The 15,624-nt window shown below is 37.1% G+C and overlaps 2 protein-coding genes across 2 annotated transcripts; one reads left to right on the forward strand and one right to left on the reverse strand.

Annotated features, from left to right (window-relative positions):
- Nucleotides 1-22: 22 nt before the first annotated feature.
- Nucleotides 23-14,844, reverse strand: parp1 (poly (ADP-ribose) polymerase 1). Its single transcript, XM_043220475.1, has 23 exons — nucleotides 14,598-14,844; nucleotides 13,776-13,938; nucleotides 13,531-13,646; nucleotides 13,231-13,445; nucleotides 8,888-8,969; nucleotides 8,404-8,520; nucleotides 8,051-8,227; nucleotides 7,771-7,945; nucleotides 6,736-6,876; nucleotides 6,262-6,504; nucleotides 5,409-5,474; nucleotides 5,163-5,295; nucleotides 4,687-4,882; nucleotides 4,182-4,310; nucleotides 4,001-4,084; nucleotides 3,389-3,511; nucleotides 3,176-3,304; nucleotides 2,990-3,088; nucleotides 2,703-2,855; nucleotides 1,956-2,083; nucleotides 1,371-1,432; nucleotides 1,002-1,116; nucleotides 23-856 (listed from the first exon to the last, which is right to left on the reverse strand). Exons 1-23 carry the CDS (start codon nucleotides 14,718-14,720, stop codon nucleotides 775-777), a joined length of 3,051 nt encoding a protein of 1,016 aa, XP_043076410.1. The 5' UTR covers nucleotides 14,721-14,844; the 3' UTR covers nucleotides 23-774.
- LOC122325427 (adenosine receptor A1-like) lies at nucleotides 10,367-12,038 on the forward strand. Its single transcript, XM_043220476.1, has one exon. It carries the CDS (start codon nucleotides 10,726-10,728, stop codon nucleotides 11,899-11,901), a length of 1,176 nt encoding a protein of 391 aa, XP_043076411.1. The 5' UTR covers nucleotides 10,367-10,725; the 3' UTR covers nucleotides 11,902-12,038.
- Nucleotides 14,845-15,624: the final 780 nt, after the last annotated feature.

A 15,624-nucleotide genomic window follows, 5' to 3' on the forward strand; every position in this document is an offset into this window, starting at 1 on the left:
CACCGATATTTGTGAATGAATGAGCTTCAAACATGTGCCAAAAACGGTTTTATTTATGATGCAAAGACATTTGTCAGGACACAGCTTCTTCTCCACAAAACCACTGGAGAAACATTTACCAAGGAAAAAAAAAAAAAAAAAAAAAAGATTGCAGGTGCATGAGTTCAGCAGCAGCCATTGCTTTTAGCTTTTCATTACCATTTTAGCCAAAATAGGTTTTTTTAAGGGACGGTAAACTGAAAAGCAAAACAGGGATGGTACAGATGTAACATATATTTGTCCATACGTTGGCAATTCTAGTAAAAGGTTACTTACAGCAGGCTATATCCTAGCTTACAACTTTTTTTTCCTAAAACTGTACATTTTCTTCTTTTTTTTATATTGAGAAGATAAACAAAAATGTGTACACTAGATGTGTTACAGTTAACCTGATTCCAGGTTTAGCAAAACTATTAAAGAAAAAGTCTATGAAACATGGAAGACTGTCTACCTATCATCGTTGGTAGCTTATAAGAAAGATCTCCACAGAAAAGTCCAATCATTTCTGTGAATATGTACCAAGGTCTGCAATATTTTCAACAATGCAGTGATACAATTTAGATATAGCCACTTAGCTTACTCCAAACTAACAGACAAAGCAACAGGAAATGTGCCGTTGAAGCTCTAGAGAACTGATTTAGTCGTTTATCAACCCAAATGCTGCTTGGTCTTGGTGCTAAAAGCTGTAGCAGTGGGCTTCAGTGGCTTCCACCTGGACAGATCTCATCCGCTGTCTCACCACAGAGAGGTCTGGTAGTTGAAGCGAATCTTCAGCAGGTATTTCAGGTTAACCTGAGCAATATCGTACACAATGTACCTGGAGGAAAGTCGGAGTTAAGGGAAACTGTGAAATATGGAGAACGTGCGATTGTTTAAATGTAGCTGAGATGTTCATTGGCCTACAACAAAAAGATAAACAACAGAAAGAAGGAAAAAGAATGATGCGGAAAACCAAAGGATACTCGTTGTAGAGCAGACTTGTGTCTTCAATATTTGTGTTGCTGCCTTTGCCCAGAGGAACATCCACCCCATTCAGAGATACAGTAGCTCTTGGGTCTGGAGCAGTTCTCCCCAAACCTTCAAACAGAAGACACGTTAAAAACATTTATACCAGAAACATACTTTTTAAACAACAGCTTCTCTTAATGGCAACACACAAATACTATTTGAAGAGAATGATTGGATGATGAAATGAAAAACTGACTTTCTGTTTTCACATTTTTCACACATTTTTTCCTGTTTGATGCTATAAATCTCCTTTGACGTAATCTGTACTGTATAAAGCGCTGTATCAATAAAGATTACTTGACTTGAATGTAGAGCGGTCTTACCTTTCACACTGTGTTTACCCTTTGGTAGCTTTGTAATGTGTGAGGCCTTCTTCAGTTCATGCCTTTAGAATAAAAAAAAAATAAATTCAGATCTTTAGAGCAGACAATAGCACAGCATTCTGCAAATATACTCTCCCTTCCTAATTTCCAATTGTTGACATACACTGCTCTTGAAAGGTTTGGGGTCAGTACATTCGTTTTAAAGAAATATTACTTTTGAGCAAGAATGCATTAAATAGATCAATGTGATAGCCAAGAAATTTCAATGCACTGACTTATTTTGTAATGTGTAGATTTTAAAAACGTTTTTTGGTTTTCATGAAAATATTAAGCAGCATAAATGTTTTCGATAATAAGAATAAATGTTTCTTGAGCACCAAATAAGCATATTAGAATGATTTCTTAATCGCCATCAAATTAGTTACATTTTAAAATACTAAAATTGAAAATGAAATTGTAATGATATTTCACACTATTACAATGGTTAAATAAATGCAGAAAGAGGCATCTTTAAAAAGAAAATCTTACCGACCGCAAAAATTTGGAGCATATTAACAGTCATCGTACAAAAAGAGAATCTCTTACATGTTTCCAAGGGCAACCTCTCCCAACAGAATGAGGCCAACGGGATCAGCCTGGGATGTGTGACAGTAGTTTGCACTCTTTGACACCATGTCGGCAAAGTAAACACCTTTGCCAAACATGTAACCTGTCTGTATTAAAAAAAAAAAAAAAAAAAGTCACATAAACAGTATACATATGAATACTAGAACACTAGTATTACGACATTCTAAATATTCTAACATTCTAAATTTTTGGAACTGCTGCATCATTAAATAAACATTTTGCAAATCCAACAACATGTTTGGAATAATTCGATAAATATCTTTGTTAATTTTGTCAATTGCTCAGGCATGCAATTAAAAAAAAAAAAAAAAAAAAAAGCCATTTCAGAAGGGTAGAAAAGAATAATTCTTTTTAAGGTGGGGAATCTGACATGCGATGCGATTTAATATTTAGCTTTCTCTTTGGATTATTACAACCTTTGGATTATTACAACCCCTAAAGTTGCAAAGACTAAATGAATGACTTTAATGTGTTTTTTGAAACTTAAACCACATAAACATTGCATTACACCAAATACACAAAATATTCTTTTTAGCAACATCGTATGACCCCTTTAAGTTCTGAAATCTCTTATATGTGCAAAATGAAGAACATTTTGTTTCCCCATCTGATGACCCCTTTAAGAAAGAAACTGCTCTAATACTGTTTTTTTTGTGTGTGCTTATTTTTACAGAGAAGCAGGCGATGGAGAATGCATAAACCTACCACTGGAGCTTCAGGAGGAGCGATGCGCAGACCCTGAGACAGGATACCGGCGTAGTTGGTGGTGCGGGAGCCGTGCCACAACAGCTGGCGGTTGTGTAATTCTTTGAAAGGACGGAAACGCTGGAACTCACCCTCCCTGTCGATCTTAAAGATCTAACAATACAAAAATGCAGTATTTAAAGACAAAAGCTCATCACTTTACAGCAGTAGCACACTCAATTTAATTTAACGCACTAGTGAACTCTGTAAACCCCCTAAAAGTTCACATACAGCAGGCTTAACCTCACCTCCTCGACATCCAGTGTATATGTGTTGTGGGTAGCGGCGTGTGTGTTTTTCACATATTGTTGTATAAGTTGAGCCTCACTTGATGACTTGTCGACCACCTAGAAACACAGAACCAGTATCGATCACTACAACACAACCATCACGGTAACAGTGAAACATAGCTCTTGCAGTGAAAGACATTTCACCTCGATTTTGGTTTTGAGTTTCTCGTAGTTAATGTCAATGGGATCTTTCTTATTGTCCTCCACTCCTCCCCGTAGCAGGCTGTAGGCCACCTCAATGTCCAGCAGATTGTCCAGCATCTGCACCTTTTGCTATAATGGATATGCAACAAGATTGAGTACAAACACCACACCGTTCAACACCGCACAATCTTTAGATGGCCGCCCGACTCGTACCTGTATGTAATCCATGTTATTCAACAGCGGTGGTTTCTTCATCCCGAAGTCATGAGGTATCAGTGTGTAGAAGCGATTGGACAGATCTAAAATCTGTGCTTCTGCAGCGCTATCTGCTACAGCCTACGGAAATCAATGAAAGCAAAAATGAAGCTAGGAAAAAGCAGACCGAAATTGAAAAGACAAGCTTTTAATACGTATGTGCCATTAGGGCTGCAAGATTATGACAAAAATTATATTTGTCAATTATTCCCTTCAAATTGGTTGAATACCATTGGCTGAAGTAACCAGATGTCACATTTTTTAGATGAAAACAAACGAGCTAACTTAGCTGGAAAAACTAAAGTATTAAGACTCAAATGTTAACTATGCATCGGAATGGTTTCTTAAAAATAAACCTAAAAAATAAAGTAAAAATATACATAAAACTGTAATACTATAAAAGTAAAATTAACACAATGCTAAAATCCTTAAGATAAATTACAGAAAGAAAAGAACACATCTTAAGCATACAGAATAACACATGCGGATTTTGAACGATTAACTAATTGTGATCAGAAATTCACTTAATTTTCCCTAAAATGCCATCGAGACCTAGCTTTGAGAACCAACCTGTTGGACCTCACTCAGGAGGGAATAAGCACTCTGGATCTGTCTCTTACTTAGTTTTCCCAAAGGCATCTTCTGCAAGTCGATCTGTAGTGGAAATGACAAGTTATCACATATTCGACCGCAACAAATATAGACCGTGTTAACGCTGTTTTTCTTTTTAAAGAAAGGGAAGTGAACTCACCTCAAACTCAACCATGGCTTTCTTCATGCTCTCCACATCAAAGATCATTCGGATGAGGTCTTGGACGGGTTTGTCCAGCTTGGACTTGGCACCTGCACTCGCAGTTAACTTCTTCACAGCCTCCTCGTCCTGGGTAAACACATGCGGAAAGCTTCATGACCATTTCATCTAAATTATAAACAATTTGTTTAATACTCTAACAACCCGTTTACATTTGTAGACTCTCTATCGAGAGATTTCATGAAATAAGATTACAGAATGAGCCAGGCTTATTACAATTAGTCTGATTTATTTCAAACCAAATCAACTAGCAATAAGTCAGACTGACTTAAATAAGCCTGGCTTATTTAGTAAACGCGTTTTATGGAACTGGCCCCAGGATCCATTCGTGAGCCTCAGTTTCATCACTTTCTGACAGCCCCGTGTTCAATTCTAGCAATGTTTTTTCAAATAGCAATCTTGTATATCTAATAGTGCTCTGGCTAGATGTTGTTCCAGATCTCACCTGTCCGTAGTCAATCTCTAGAGGATAAAACTTATTGGGGTATTTTGTGAAGTTGCTGGAGGCCCAGGCATTCCCAGTTTTTTCCTCATACACGCTGCAGAAATTGTCCATAGCAGAGTTCTTATCGTAAAACTTGTCCAGTTTGTTTCCCCCAATGGTGGTGCCGACTCGACCCCATGACCTGAACACCCAGTATCTAAAAAAAAAAAAAATCAACACAAGCACGCTTAAGACAAGTGATAATCATTATTAAGTTTGCCATTTACCTTATATTCACACTTCTATAAGAGAAATACCCAATACCCACATTTGCAATAAATGCACTTCCATTTTAAGGTTTTAAAGCACTATTATACCCAAGAAACCTATATATAAACAGTATGAAATGACTATGGATTGCCTATGTTGCGCAATTAAATAAGCTGTCTAATGATGAACAAATTACATTTGTTCAATCAAACATGGGCTAGGCTTACAGTTTCTTGACGTCATCCTCCAGCAGCTGTAGTTTGTAGTACGAGTTTGTCCCTCTGACAATGTCCACGAGACCCAATGTGGCACTGTAAATCTTCCCATTCTGATCCAGTACATGAGCGCAGTTTTCCAGACCTGAGCAATCAACTCATTATTAAGGCATTGCGCAAACAACGTGTATCAAACATATCCAAAAATACCATTAACTCTTATCTAAAAGTGGTGTGGAAAAAAGACTTGAGCCTCACCTGACTCTGGATCAACTGCTGCTCCTCCTTTCACTGTCAGCTTCATTTTCTTTGATTTGCTTCCTCCTGCCGGAATAAGAAAAGATTATTATTATTATTCAGCAAAAGTGTGTAATGCTGCCTTTTAAGTCATTTGAGAATGTATGTAAATTGAACTTGAAAATGCTTTTAACAATCCTAGAACAAAACTATAATAACTTCAAATAAAAAAAAAAAATTATTTACAGTGGTCTTATATTTATAGCAATATCCAACAATAATTAATGAGCAATTTTTTAATGCCAAAAATAATTAGGATATTAAGTAAATATCATGTTCCATAAAGATATTTTGTACATTTCCTACCATTATATTTGAACTTAATTTTGATTAGTAATATGTATTTCTAAGAACTTCATTTGGACAGATTTCAAGGTAATTTTCTCCATTTTTTTGCACCCTCAGATTCCAGACTTTCAAACAGTATCAAATATTGTCCAATCCTAACAAACCATATATTAAAGCTTGTTTATTCAGCTTTCAGGTGATGTAAAACCTCAATTTTGTGGTCTAGGGTCACATATATACACACACACAAAATGTATTTTATATTGATTAAATATTTATATAACATAAATAACAGTAAATTAAATAAGTTATATAGTTACATTTTATTATATAATTCATTGTTTGTTTTTAATAAGACACGTAAATATGCTATTATGATCACAGCACAGCCTAGCATGTTTCACCCCAACGAATCCTGCTCAAAATCATTTCCACATTCAGTAAAACCTAAATAAAAAAATATTTCATCTACATTAGCTTTCTTTATAAGACGTTTTGCTGGAAAACTGAAATGCATCTCTCTAACCTTCTTCCTCTTTGACTCGGCCAGTGCTCTTTGAGGAATGAGCACCAGTGGATTTGGAGGCCGGGGCTGCAGCCTGGGACTCGACTTTAACTTCTGCCCCCCAGGGTGAGATGGCATGCAGGGAGATGAGCTCCTGAAGGGCCTTGCCAGACTCCTTGATGTCAGTGAGGAAGTCCTCCGCCACCACACGCACAGCTGCGTCCCTCACCTCCTCCATCTTCTTACTCATTTTTTCGATCTCCTCTGAAACGTAAAAGGAAAAGAACGAACTCCAACAAATAAACAAGCTGGCGAAAAAAACTCAAAAGAACAAATGTATTAGTCAGGCGAACACAAACAAAACGCCAAGTTAACACGCACGCCTTGTTTTGTATCGTACTGAACATAACTTGTTTTAGTCGGTCTGCAATCTGTCCTCTTTGACAGCGAGGCAGATCACAAGGGTTTGGAAAAGAGTTACAGAGCATCACTCACTCTTGCTGCTGAGGCAGAGAACAGCTTTGTTGGCAGAGCCTGTGATTTTTCCTCCCAGTTCTTCCACTGCATTTTTCAGCTCATCTTTGTTCTTACTAAGTTTTCCAACAGCCAGCAACTTCAGTCCTGTCAGAGGCTTATCTAGAGAATGCAATGAGGGGAAAACATATAATTAACTTGCCTTGCAAATTATAAATTTATAAGAGATTAATAAAATTTAACACTTCGTTCTCTCTCTTGTTTTGAGGTTTCCATTACATTTGTAAATTAATTTTCGGGACATCACATAAGAAATGTAGCATTTTACACTAATTTCAAAATGATGTCTTTGCTTTATGGTCACAAATAAAATTTGGTGTTGTTTTTGCTCTTGTACTAAACCCAAAACTATTAAAATATAAAATTCTGTACTATTTTGTTCACTGAAATAAAACAACTATTAGATAATTTAAATAATTTACAAAATGTTTAAATAAAACATTAAAATTGTATCTTTTTTTTTTAAATAAAATTAAAAATCAAATTATTAATAAATACTATAACAGCAAATTAATTATACTAAAACAAAACAATTGCAACTTGACTGGAAACTATGCATGATCTAATGATATATTTTTGTAATGAATTATAACATAACATAAGTGGGTTTTTTTTTTTCATTCTTTAATATATATATTTTTATTAATCTTTGTGTATATCTAACTTGTTATCATTATTTGTGTGGGCACCTGACTGTTGAACAAAAAACATGAACAAACAGTGAACGATTGTCTTTATTAACTCACATTAACAAAGATTAATATATGTATTGCTCAAAGTTCATTTGTATACCTTGTGTAATGTTTATGGGCATAGACCATGTCTTTTATGTTTTTTGTGTATGTCTGTCGCCCTATAAGGGTCTGGCAAGTGTACTACATCTGTTTTTTGGGTTTTTTTGTAGGTATTTTTGAGACAATAATTGGATAGGGGAAGTGCTGGCTTCATGTGGATGTAGTCTAAATAAACCTCAAGGTTTCCGTCAGAGTCACTGACCTGCTGGCACCTCAGTGAGGTTTTTACTGGCCCCGCTAGATGCGCTCGGGGCAGCTGAGGTCACAGTAGCAGCAGCAGACGAGGGGGTGGGGGCTGCTGGAGGGGCATCTTTGGGAAACAAACGATCTTGCCGTTGAAACTTAAACTTCTTCAAGAATGGAATCTCACCGAACTCCTGCGGAAGAGTAACATTTGCAGGAAATATCAGCGGCTGAAATTCACCTGCATGCAATATGAATGTATTGAAGCTATATAACGAATATGAAGCTATAGCACTTACCTTTGGAGTGACCCAGTCTTTGCGATCGGGCGTCTGAGTCTTGAATACACATTTGGTCCATGCAGAGATGTCTCCAGTGCAGTAGTATGCGTCGCTCTTAAACACAAGCTGCCCTTTGCAAGTCTCACAAGGTTTCAAGGACCCAAATGCCATGCAATCTGAAAGGCGGTCTATGATCTGTCAGTTAAATAGCTTCATTAGAGAAACGATACACAGAGTCATGAAGCAAAACATAGTAAAAAAATCCTCCCGTGGTATCTGACTTTTGATGCGGCTATTGAAATTGCTAGTCAGATAGTGAGCTTGAGGCCAGATCAGCACATGAGTACAGTTTCTCTGTAGTGCACACTTACATTTGACTCCCCAGAGGGAACTTCTTGATTGTTGGCAATAAGCAGTTCCTTCATGTCATTGATGGAGCAGAATTTCTTCAGCTTGTCCTTAATTCCCCAGATCAGCTGGCTTTGCTCCTAGAACACATCAAGAACGCGGAAAAAGCATTTTCAGACCGATATACTTTCTAATTTACAGAAAAACCTAAGAGCAATCAGTTTAATGGTGTGAGAGATCACTACGGTCTCTTTTCTACAAAAAGCACAACTAATGTAATGAAACTCTTAGATCTGTTATAGTAACTGAATGCAAATAATACTATAATACTATATAATTTACAGGCCCATATATAAAAACGGTAATACCATAGAATCGTTTATTCATTTTAAATGCTAAATGATGGTTCAAATATAAAAAGATTGCATTAAAATCTCTACAATAAACTGGTGCAAATTAACTTGTTACTAGGTAAAAAACTATCCACAATAATCCATATAAAAATACCTTCAGTTTCAGCTCCAGTTTTTCATCTTCTTTCTTCTGTTTCTTGGAGACTCCCCCATCTACATCATCTATCTTTCTCTTCCTAAGAAACAGTTTTTTTTAAATGTTAAGCATGAACACACAACCGTGTTAATGTTAACAAAAGCACACTTTGTATTTATTAAAATAAAGCTTGATCAAAACAAAATAAAGACGATAATATAAAACATTTCCTAAAAATGTTAATTAGAAATGCTTGCCAACTAACAAATAAAAAAAGCTAATCGGGTGCACATAGGTGTACAATGTACAGTTGAATATAATAATGAACCGATTATATGTATTATACATCAATAAAAAGGAGCATTATAAACAACGATGATCTGATCACCTGATCTCAATGAAAACCTTTCCACCTTGAGGATTTGAGTTAAACCTACAGAGAGAATCTGGTCACCCGTGAGTGCGTGTTATAACCCAGAGGCTCTTCTATCAGTGGACCTCATTAGAAGATTATCAGTCTCCTGAGCCACAGTCATGTCTGGACAGGATCCTTTATCCGGCGGCCATCATAATGCAGATCATTAATTAATCACCTCATGACAGACACTTAAGCTGATCTCAACATCACCGCTGCGCCTATTTCCCCTCCAGAATGTAATTAGCGCCCATTTGGGTGACGATAATGGCCACCAGAGGTCAAATCAATGACCCGTAGTGGGAAAAACACAAACAAGACCCATTCTTCCCATTAGAATGAAAGGCTAATAAAAGCCCATATCATAGTTACGGCTGAAAAGCGACACGGGGAGAGAGAGAAACTAAATGAATATGAATGTGGCATCTTTTGCTAATGGATGCAAGAACTTCTCCAAGTAGATCCAAAGAAGTCAAATGCATTGGCGGAGCGTAGGCAAACAACATCGAGAGCAATAAAATACGAAACATCGACAGAAACTTGGTAGGTACATTAATATTTACTTTTTATAGATGGCTTTATTTACTAGTTACACTTGTGTATGTTTGTTTAGATTAATCATTTTTCATAACACTTTTATTCAACAAGAATGCTTTTAATTGATCTATAATGATTTTTTACAACTTCAAAAGACTATTTCTAATAATTTTTTTTTTTTGAAAATCATCAGACTGAATGTATTCACAAAACTGTCAAGCAGCACTGTTTTTAAAATTGATAACATTGATTAGAATGATTTCTGAAAGATCATATGAAACATTTGAAAAACATTAAAATAAAAAGTTTTTTTACTGGGCAACGATTAATTAATTTAAAAAAATGCAAGCAAGATAAAAAGTTATTGTGTGTGTGCCGTGTATATTTATTAATCATTTAATAATGCCTTATATATATTTACACGCATACATTTATACACATAAAATGTATGTATATATGTTAAATATATGTATTTATAATGTAAATTGTATAAATATAAATGCAAATATTATTACATATGATATCTCTGTTTGTATTTATATATACACAATACATTTTAGATGTGATTAATCATTGCCTGGCACAAAAAAAATGCTATTTTTATATTGTAATATTTCACAATATTACGTTTACTTTAATGCTGTATATGATTATAGTTTTAATAGAATTACATGAATGTTACATTAATTATGGATATCGTTACATTAAAGTAATAAACAGATGAACAGATGAAGCACGCTTTTAACTAACATTCTTTCATTATTTGTTTACTTTACCATCAGAAGACATTATTTCAGAGAGTGAAAGTCAAAAAACATATTAGAAATGAACAGATAACTATTTTTTACACAAAGCTTAATATTTTTTCACTTTCTTGCTTGCTTTTGTACGTTCGCAGGTCAAAATGAATCAGTCTATCGCCAACTTTACATTCTTGCCCACTCTTCTCTACACGAACGCGACTTTCATGAACGTCACCTCTTATGAAAATAACACCTTTTCGCAGTTTGCCACGTCCACCATATCAACACTTACGCAAGGTAAACTAAGCCAAGCCGCCACCACCACCACCACCACCACTACAACAACATCAACAACTTCTACTTCTACTAGTACTACAACAACAGCAGCGCCAAACATCTTAGCGTCCATAAACCTGCCTTACATGATAGCCGAGCTCGTCATAGCCCTTCTCTCCACTGTGGGCAACCTGCTAGTTTGTGTCGCAGTGGGACTAAACAGGAAGCTCCAAACGGTTACTAACTACTTTCTGGTGTCATTAGCGGTGGCGGATATCTGCGTGGGTTCACTGGCAATCCCTTGCGCCATCATGACCGACCTGGGCATTCCACGACACAATCTGTATCTGTGCTTGCTAATGCTATCCGTACTCATCATGCTAACCCAGAGCTCCATTTTTAGCCTGCTGGCGGTCGCCATTGAGCGTTACATCGCCATCTTCATGCCCTTCCAGTACCACCGGCTCATGACCCCCCGTAACGCAGTGCTGGTCTTGTGCTTCACTTGGACGCTGGCCTTCCTGATCGGCCTGGTGCCGTTGATGGGTTGGCACAAGCCTCCGCCCGAGTCTGGCTACTGCTTCTTCGTCTTCGTGGTGGACATGACCTACATGGTCTACTTCAACTTCTTCGCCTGCGTTCTGACCCCGCTGGTGGTGATGTTCCTCATCTATGCGCAGATCTTCGTCACGGTCAAACGCCAGATGAGGAGGATCGCGGCAGAGCGGGGAGGAGCGGCCAACGCGGAGAAGATGAAGAAAGAGATGAAGATGGCCACTTCGCTTTTCCTGGTGCTCTTCCTTTTCACGTCCTGCTGGATTCCGCTACATATCATCAACTGCTTCCTGCTGCTGTGCCCGTCGTGTCCCGTGCCTCTACCGCTGTTACTAACGGCTATCATTCTCTCCCACGCCAATTCGGCTGTTAACCCTTTCCTCTACGCCTACAAGATGAAAACCTTCAGAAATGCGTTCAAGGCCATCTTTCTGTGCTGCAGGGGCATCGGAGATGGCGATGAACAGCACGACAACGGAGGAGGCAATAACACTCAAAGATCCTGAACAATAACACTTAGCCTAGTACCGAAGATGAAAGAAACTGAAAATAATCTTAATGGGATTGAAAACCTAATTCTAAGATGGTTTAATGCGCAAAACCAGACCTGTATTTTGTACGTGCACTGTATGTGCTTTATATTTCTGAAAAACGTTATTTAATTTGAGAAAATACTATTTTTTAATTACGACTTATATGAATGCATGATTTAAAATCTAATAAAAATTACAAAAAAAGCATGCTGTGCTTGTTGTTAGATCTGCACTACTTTGCCCCAAATTGTGTGATTATATATCAATGTTACCACAACAATAAAATTAATAATATTATTTTTTATTATAATTATTACTATTGCTAAATTCAAATTAAACAGATTTAAATATAGCACTGTATAGGGGTGTAATGGTACACGAACATTTTCAGTACGAATGTGTATTGAATAAATATAGCATTTTCACTGTACAAGTGAAACCTCACTGTAGACTTCAGTTTTATAAATTTCACTGTAAAATATGTTTTCTTTAAAGTAACACTTTACAGTAAGGTTTATTAGTTTACATTTGTTAACATTAGTAAACATGAACTAACCATTTATTAATGTTAGTTAATTTTAGCATTTACAAATGGATTGTTAATTGCAATTTGTGTTTGTTGACATTAATGCACCGATAAACACAAATAATCATTAGTACTATCAACATTAATTTCATTACCATTAACAAAGTTTAATAAACAGTGTAATAAATGCATTGTTCATGTTAGCAAGGCTAACAAATGACAACTTATTGTAAAGTGTTTTCAAAAATATAATAAGTATTATTAATGGATGTATTAATTTAGTAATTTTCAAACATTAGAAATCAAACCTTTTTCGGCTAAAAGCCATAGAATTAGTTTTTGCTTTTTAATAAATTTCGCATTAAAAAAATGTGGAAATATTTGGTGCATGTTGTGTATGTTATAAAGTGCCCCAAACTCACAGAGATAAGCTACTCGGAGACAGAAAACACTGAAAAACAGTGCCACATTTCACTCTGAAACATGAAGCGAATTTATCTGTTTCAATAAACCACAGCCTTTGACAATTGCATTTATAGTGAAATCATATCGTGGTTTGTGCTGCACTTCAATAAAGAGTGTGGCTTGCACTAGACTTCTGTAGAAAGCAACACATTGCTCATGTTTTGAAACGTATGACGGATCCGTGCAAAATCTTTCAAGCAGAAATTGCCACACAGATCTTTTCCGAGTTTAAATAAATATGTATAAATTTTTTTTTGCAAATCTAAATAAAGAAGCAGTGTATCGTGTATCGAATGAAATCAAAAGCTCACCCTTCATTCTTCACCGCGGGAAGCCTTTTCTTCAGCTCCTCCTTGTCTTCAACTTTTAGAGCCGCAAAACCTTTGAGCTGAGCGGCGCTGTACTCCGGTTTAAACAGCAGCTCCTCGCGGCGGCTCACGAAGCAGCCAGTGTGGTACCAGCGATCTATTAGACCGAGCTGAGGTTTCTCTGGGTCCACTGTCTTCTTCGACACACGTATGTGGTCCTGAACACCAGCAGGGAAGAACGGTTTAACCTCCTAATTAAGCCCAATTTATTTATTTTTTTAAAAAAGGTAACGCAATATGTACCTTTTCGATTTTTTGGTCACACCCCTTGCAGGTGCTTCTGTTGGATTTGGCGTACTCTACTGCAAAGTCATTCAGCGCCTTCTCCCCTTTAGCTGCTCCCTTCTGCTCTCCTTTCCCTGGAAAGCAACGAGGATTAATGGATAAATTAGATTTGGTGACTTAATCCTACCTGCTTTGCAGCCCATATGGCGAACCCAACGAAGCAAAATCAGTGGTTAGGTCAAAAAGGAATATTAAGTGATCACCTTCGGTGGCGCCTCCGCTCTCAATGGCCTTTTTCACTTTTTCCTGGTCAGCCCAGCGGAGGTCAGTAAATCCAGAGATGTCCGAGGGCGACTGCACCGAGGCCCGGAGCCAAAAGCAGGAAAAATGGTGCCAATGAGGAACTTTCCCATCAAACATGGGAGACTGCGAAATACAGACAGGTGCCAGATTAGCAAAACCAGACAAAAAAAAAACTAAATATATAACGCAAATAACACGCAACAATGAATGAAAAGCCTGCAAAGTGAAACTGAAAGCATGTAAAAACCACAAAGTCACTGCAGTCAGAAAAATGGTCATTTTGGTTCCTAGAGAATTTACAGCAAAACACGTTTTAGCTTATTTTGTGCATTTTAAAGCAATCTTGTTTGCCAATGGTGTTACAGTAGTATGCGCACATAGAACTGTATAGAATTCTAATTAAAAAAAACAAACATGCATGCATTGTCCATGTTGGCCATTTAAACACGTTGTTTCTATTGCATTGCCAATACATTGCTTTGTTTTTGTTATGCTTTTTTTGTTCCCACAAAAGCAAAAAAACATTTATTTCGTGCTAACGTTGCCCAAAGCATCACCAAATGCCAGTGTAAACGTATGGCCATGAGAAATCACTGCTGATTCCTTTCACTCCACGACCGCGAAACCATTTAAACTCCTCCTGGGCCTGAAGCTCGTCCAAACCTACGCGTATGCACAATCTCATTGATTACTCTCTGCAATGATGCAAAACCAAACGCAGCTACAAAAACACTTGTTATTCCATCAGCGTCGCTGAATCGAAGTTGCAGACAATTCCTCACCTGCACCATGATGGCCATTCTCAGCGAGTCTTTAGCGATGTTTTCTTTGCATTTCTTGCAAGAGGCGCGTCCGCTTTTGGCGTATTCGGCTTTGTAGAGTTTGTCGTCCTGGGAATCGGCCATTCTCCGTGTATAATAGTGAAAAGCGGCAGAGCTAACAACGTAATTGAGGTCAGAAAAATACAACAACTACAATGCGATGAGTAACAGCGCTCAGCCCGCGTGCAGAAGCACCCGCGCAGAATACCAGCCCAAACTAATCGAGTCCGCATTCCTCCGGAGTAGAGAATACGCGCAGGCGGAGTTAATCGAACTCAGAGCTATGTTTTTTCGCCACCGGTGAACAGCGTTTGAGAGTGCAAGTGTTCAAAAGTAATTTCATAACCTTAATCAACGCAGCACTTCCACACTGCTAATAAAGCGAGGCGGCATGATTTTAATCATAACTCTAATATCTTATCACGTGTTAAATTTAGCGTATTCACTTGTAGACAAATATGCCATGGTAACCATACACCCTACAAGCTTCAAACACGTTTTAAAAACTCGTTTTGTCTTATTTTAAACCTTTTCGACCTCTTTAAACACCGTGGTCAATAACTACAAGTGCTACTAATTTTGGCGGGAACAGTGGTTACCATGGTAAAGCTTTTGTAAAAGATGTGAAGGGCTACTTGACTCGGCTTTATTTAATAAGAACTCTACTGGAAAGCACAACTGGATTTCTAGCATGAAACAAAAGAACAGACAAAAAGGCAGATGCATTCATTTATTTTCATTCGTTCATTTTAATTCATTTCATTATTTCATTATACAAATACAAGTACTAGAAGAAAAATACAGTAGTGTTATTAATGTACATTACAGCGGAATAAAATCAGGTAATGTGTGTGGGTATTACATTTTTTGTTTTCAGTACAATACTCTGATTATTAAACATTAATAATTATATAATGAAGTACTTTTTTTGTAGATAAAGCAGTACTAACTTCAGTCCAAAGGCAACATAAAATGGCTGTCAAACATG

Source organism: Puntigrus tetrazona, chromosome 20 (genome assembly GCF_018831695.1).
Source record: "Puntigrus tetrazona isolate hp1 chromosome 20, ASM1883169v1, whole genome shotgun sequence".
NCBI classification, from domain to species: Eukaryota; Metazoa; Chordata; class Actinopteri; order Cypriniformes; family Cyprinidae; genus Puntigrus; species Puntigrus tetrazona.

Bases quoted from the DNA above. Each gene is read 5' to 3' on its own strand.
- LOC122325427 (XM_043220476.1), top strand. From the start codon at position 10,726: ATGAATCAGTCTATCGCCAACTTTACATTCTTGCCCACTCTTCTCTAC.
- parp1 (XM_043220475.1), bottom strand. From the start codon at position 14,720: ATGGCCGATTCCCAGGACGACAAACTCTACAAAGCCGAATACGCCAAA. The intron at 3,512-4,000 runs GTTGGTTCTCAA...TGATTTCCGTAG, and splicing joins TCCTGAGTGAGGTCCAACAG to GCTGTAGCAGATAGCGCTGC. The intron at 2,856-2,989 runs GTGAGGTTAAGC...TTGTATTGTTAG, and splicing joins ATACACTGGATGTCGAGGAG to ATCTTTAAGATCGACAGGGA.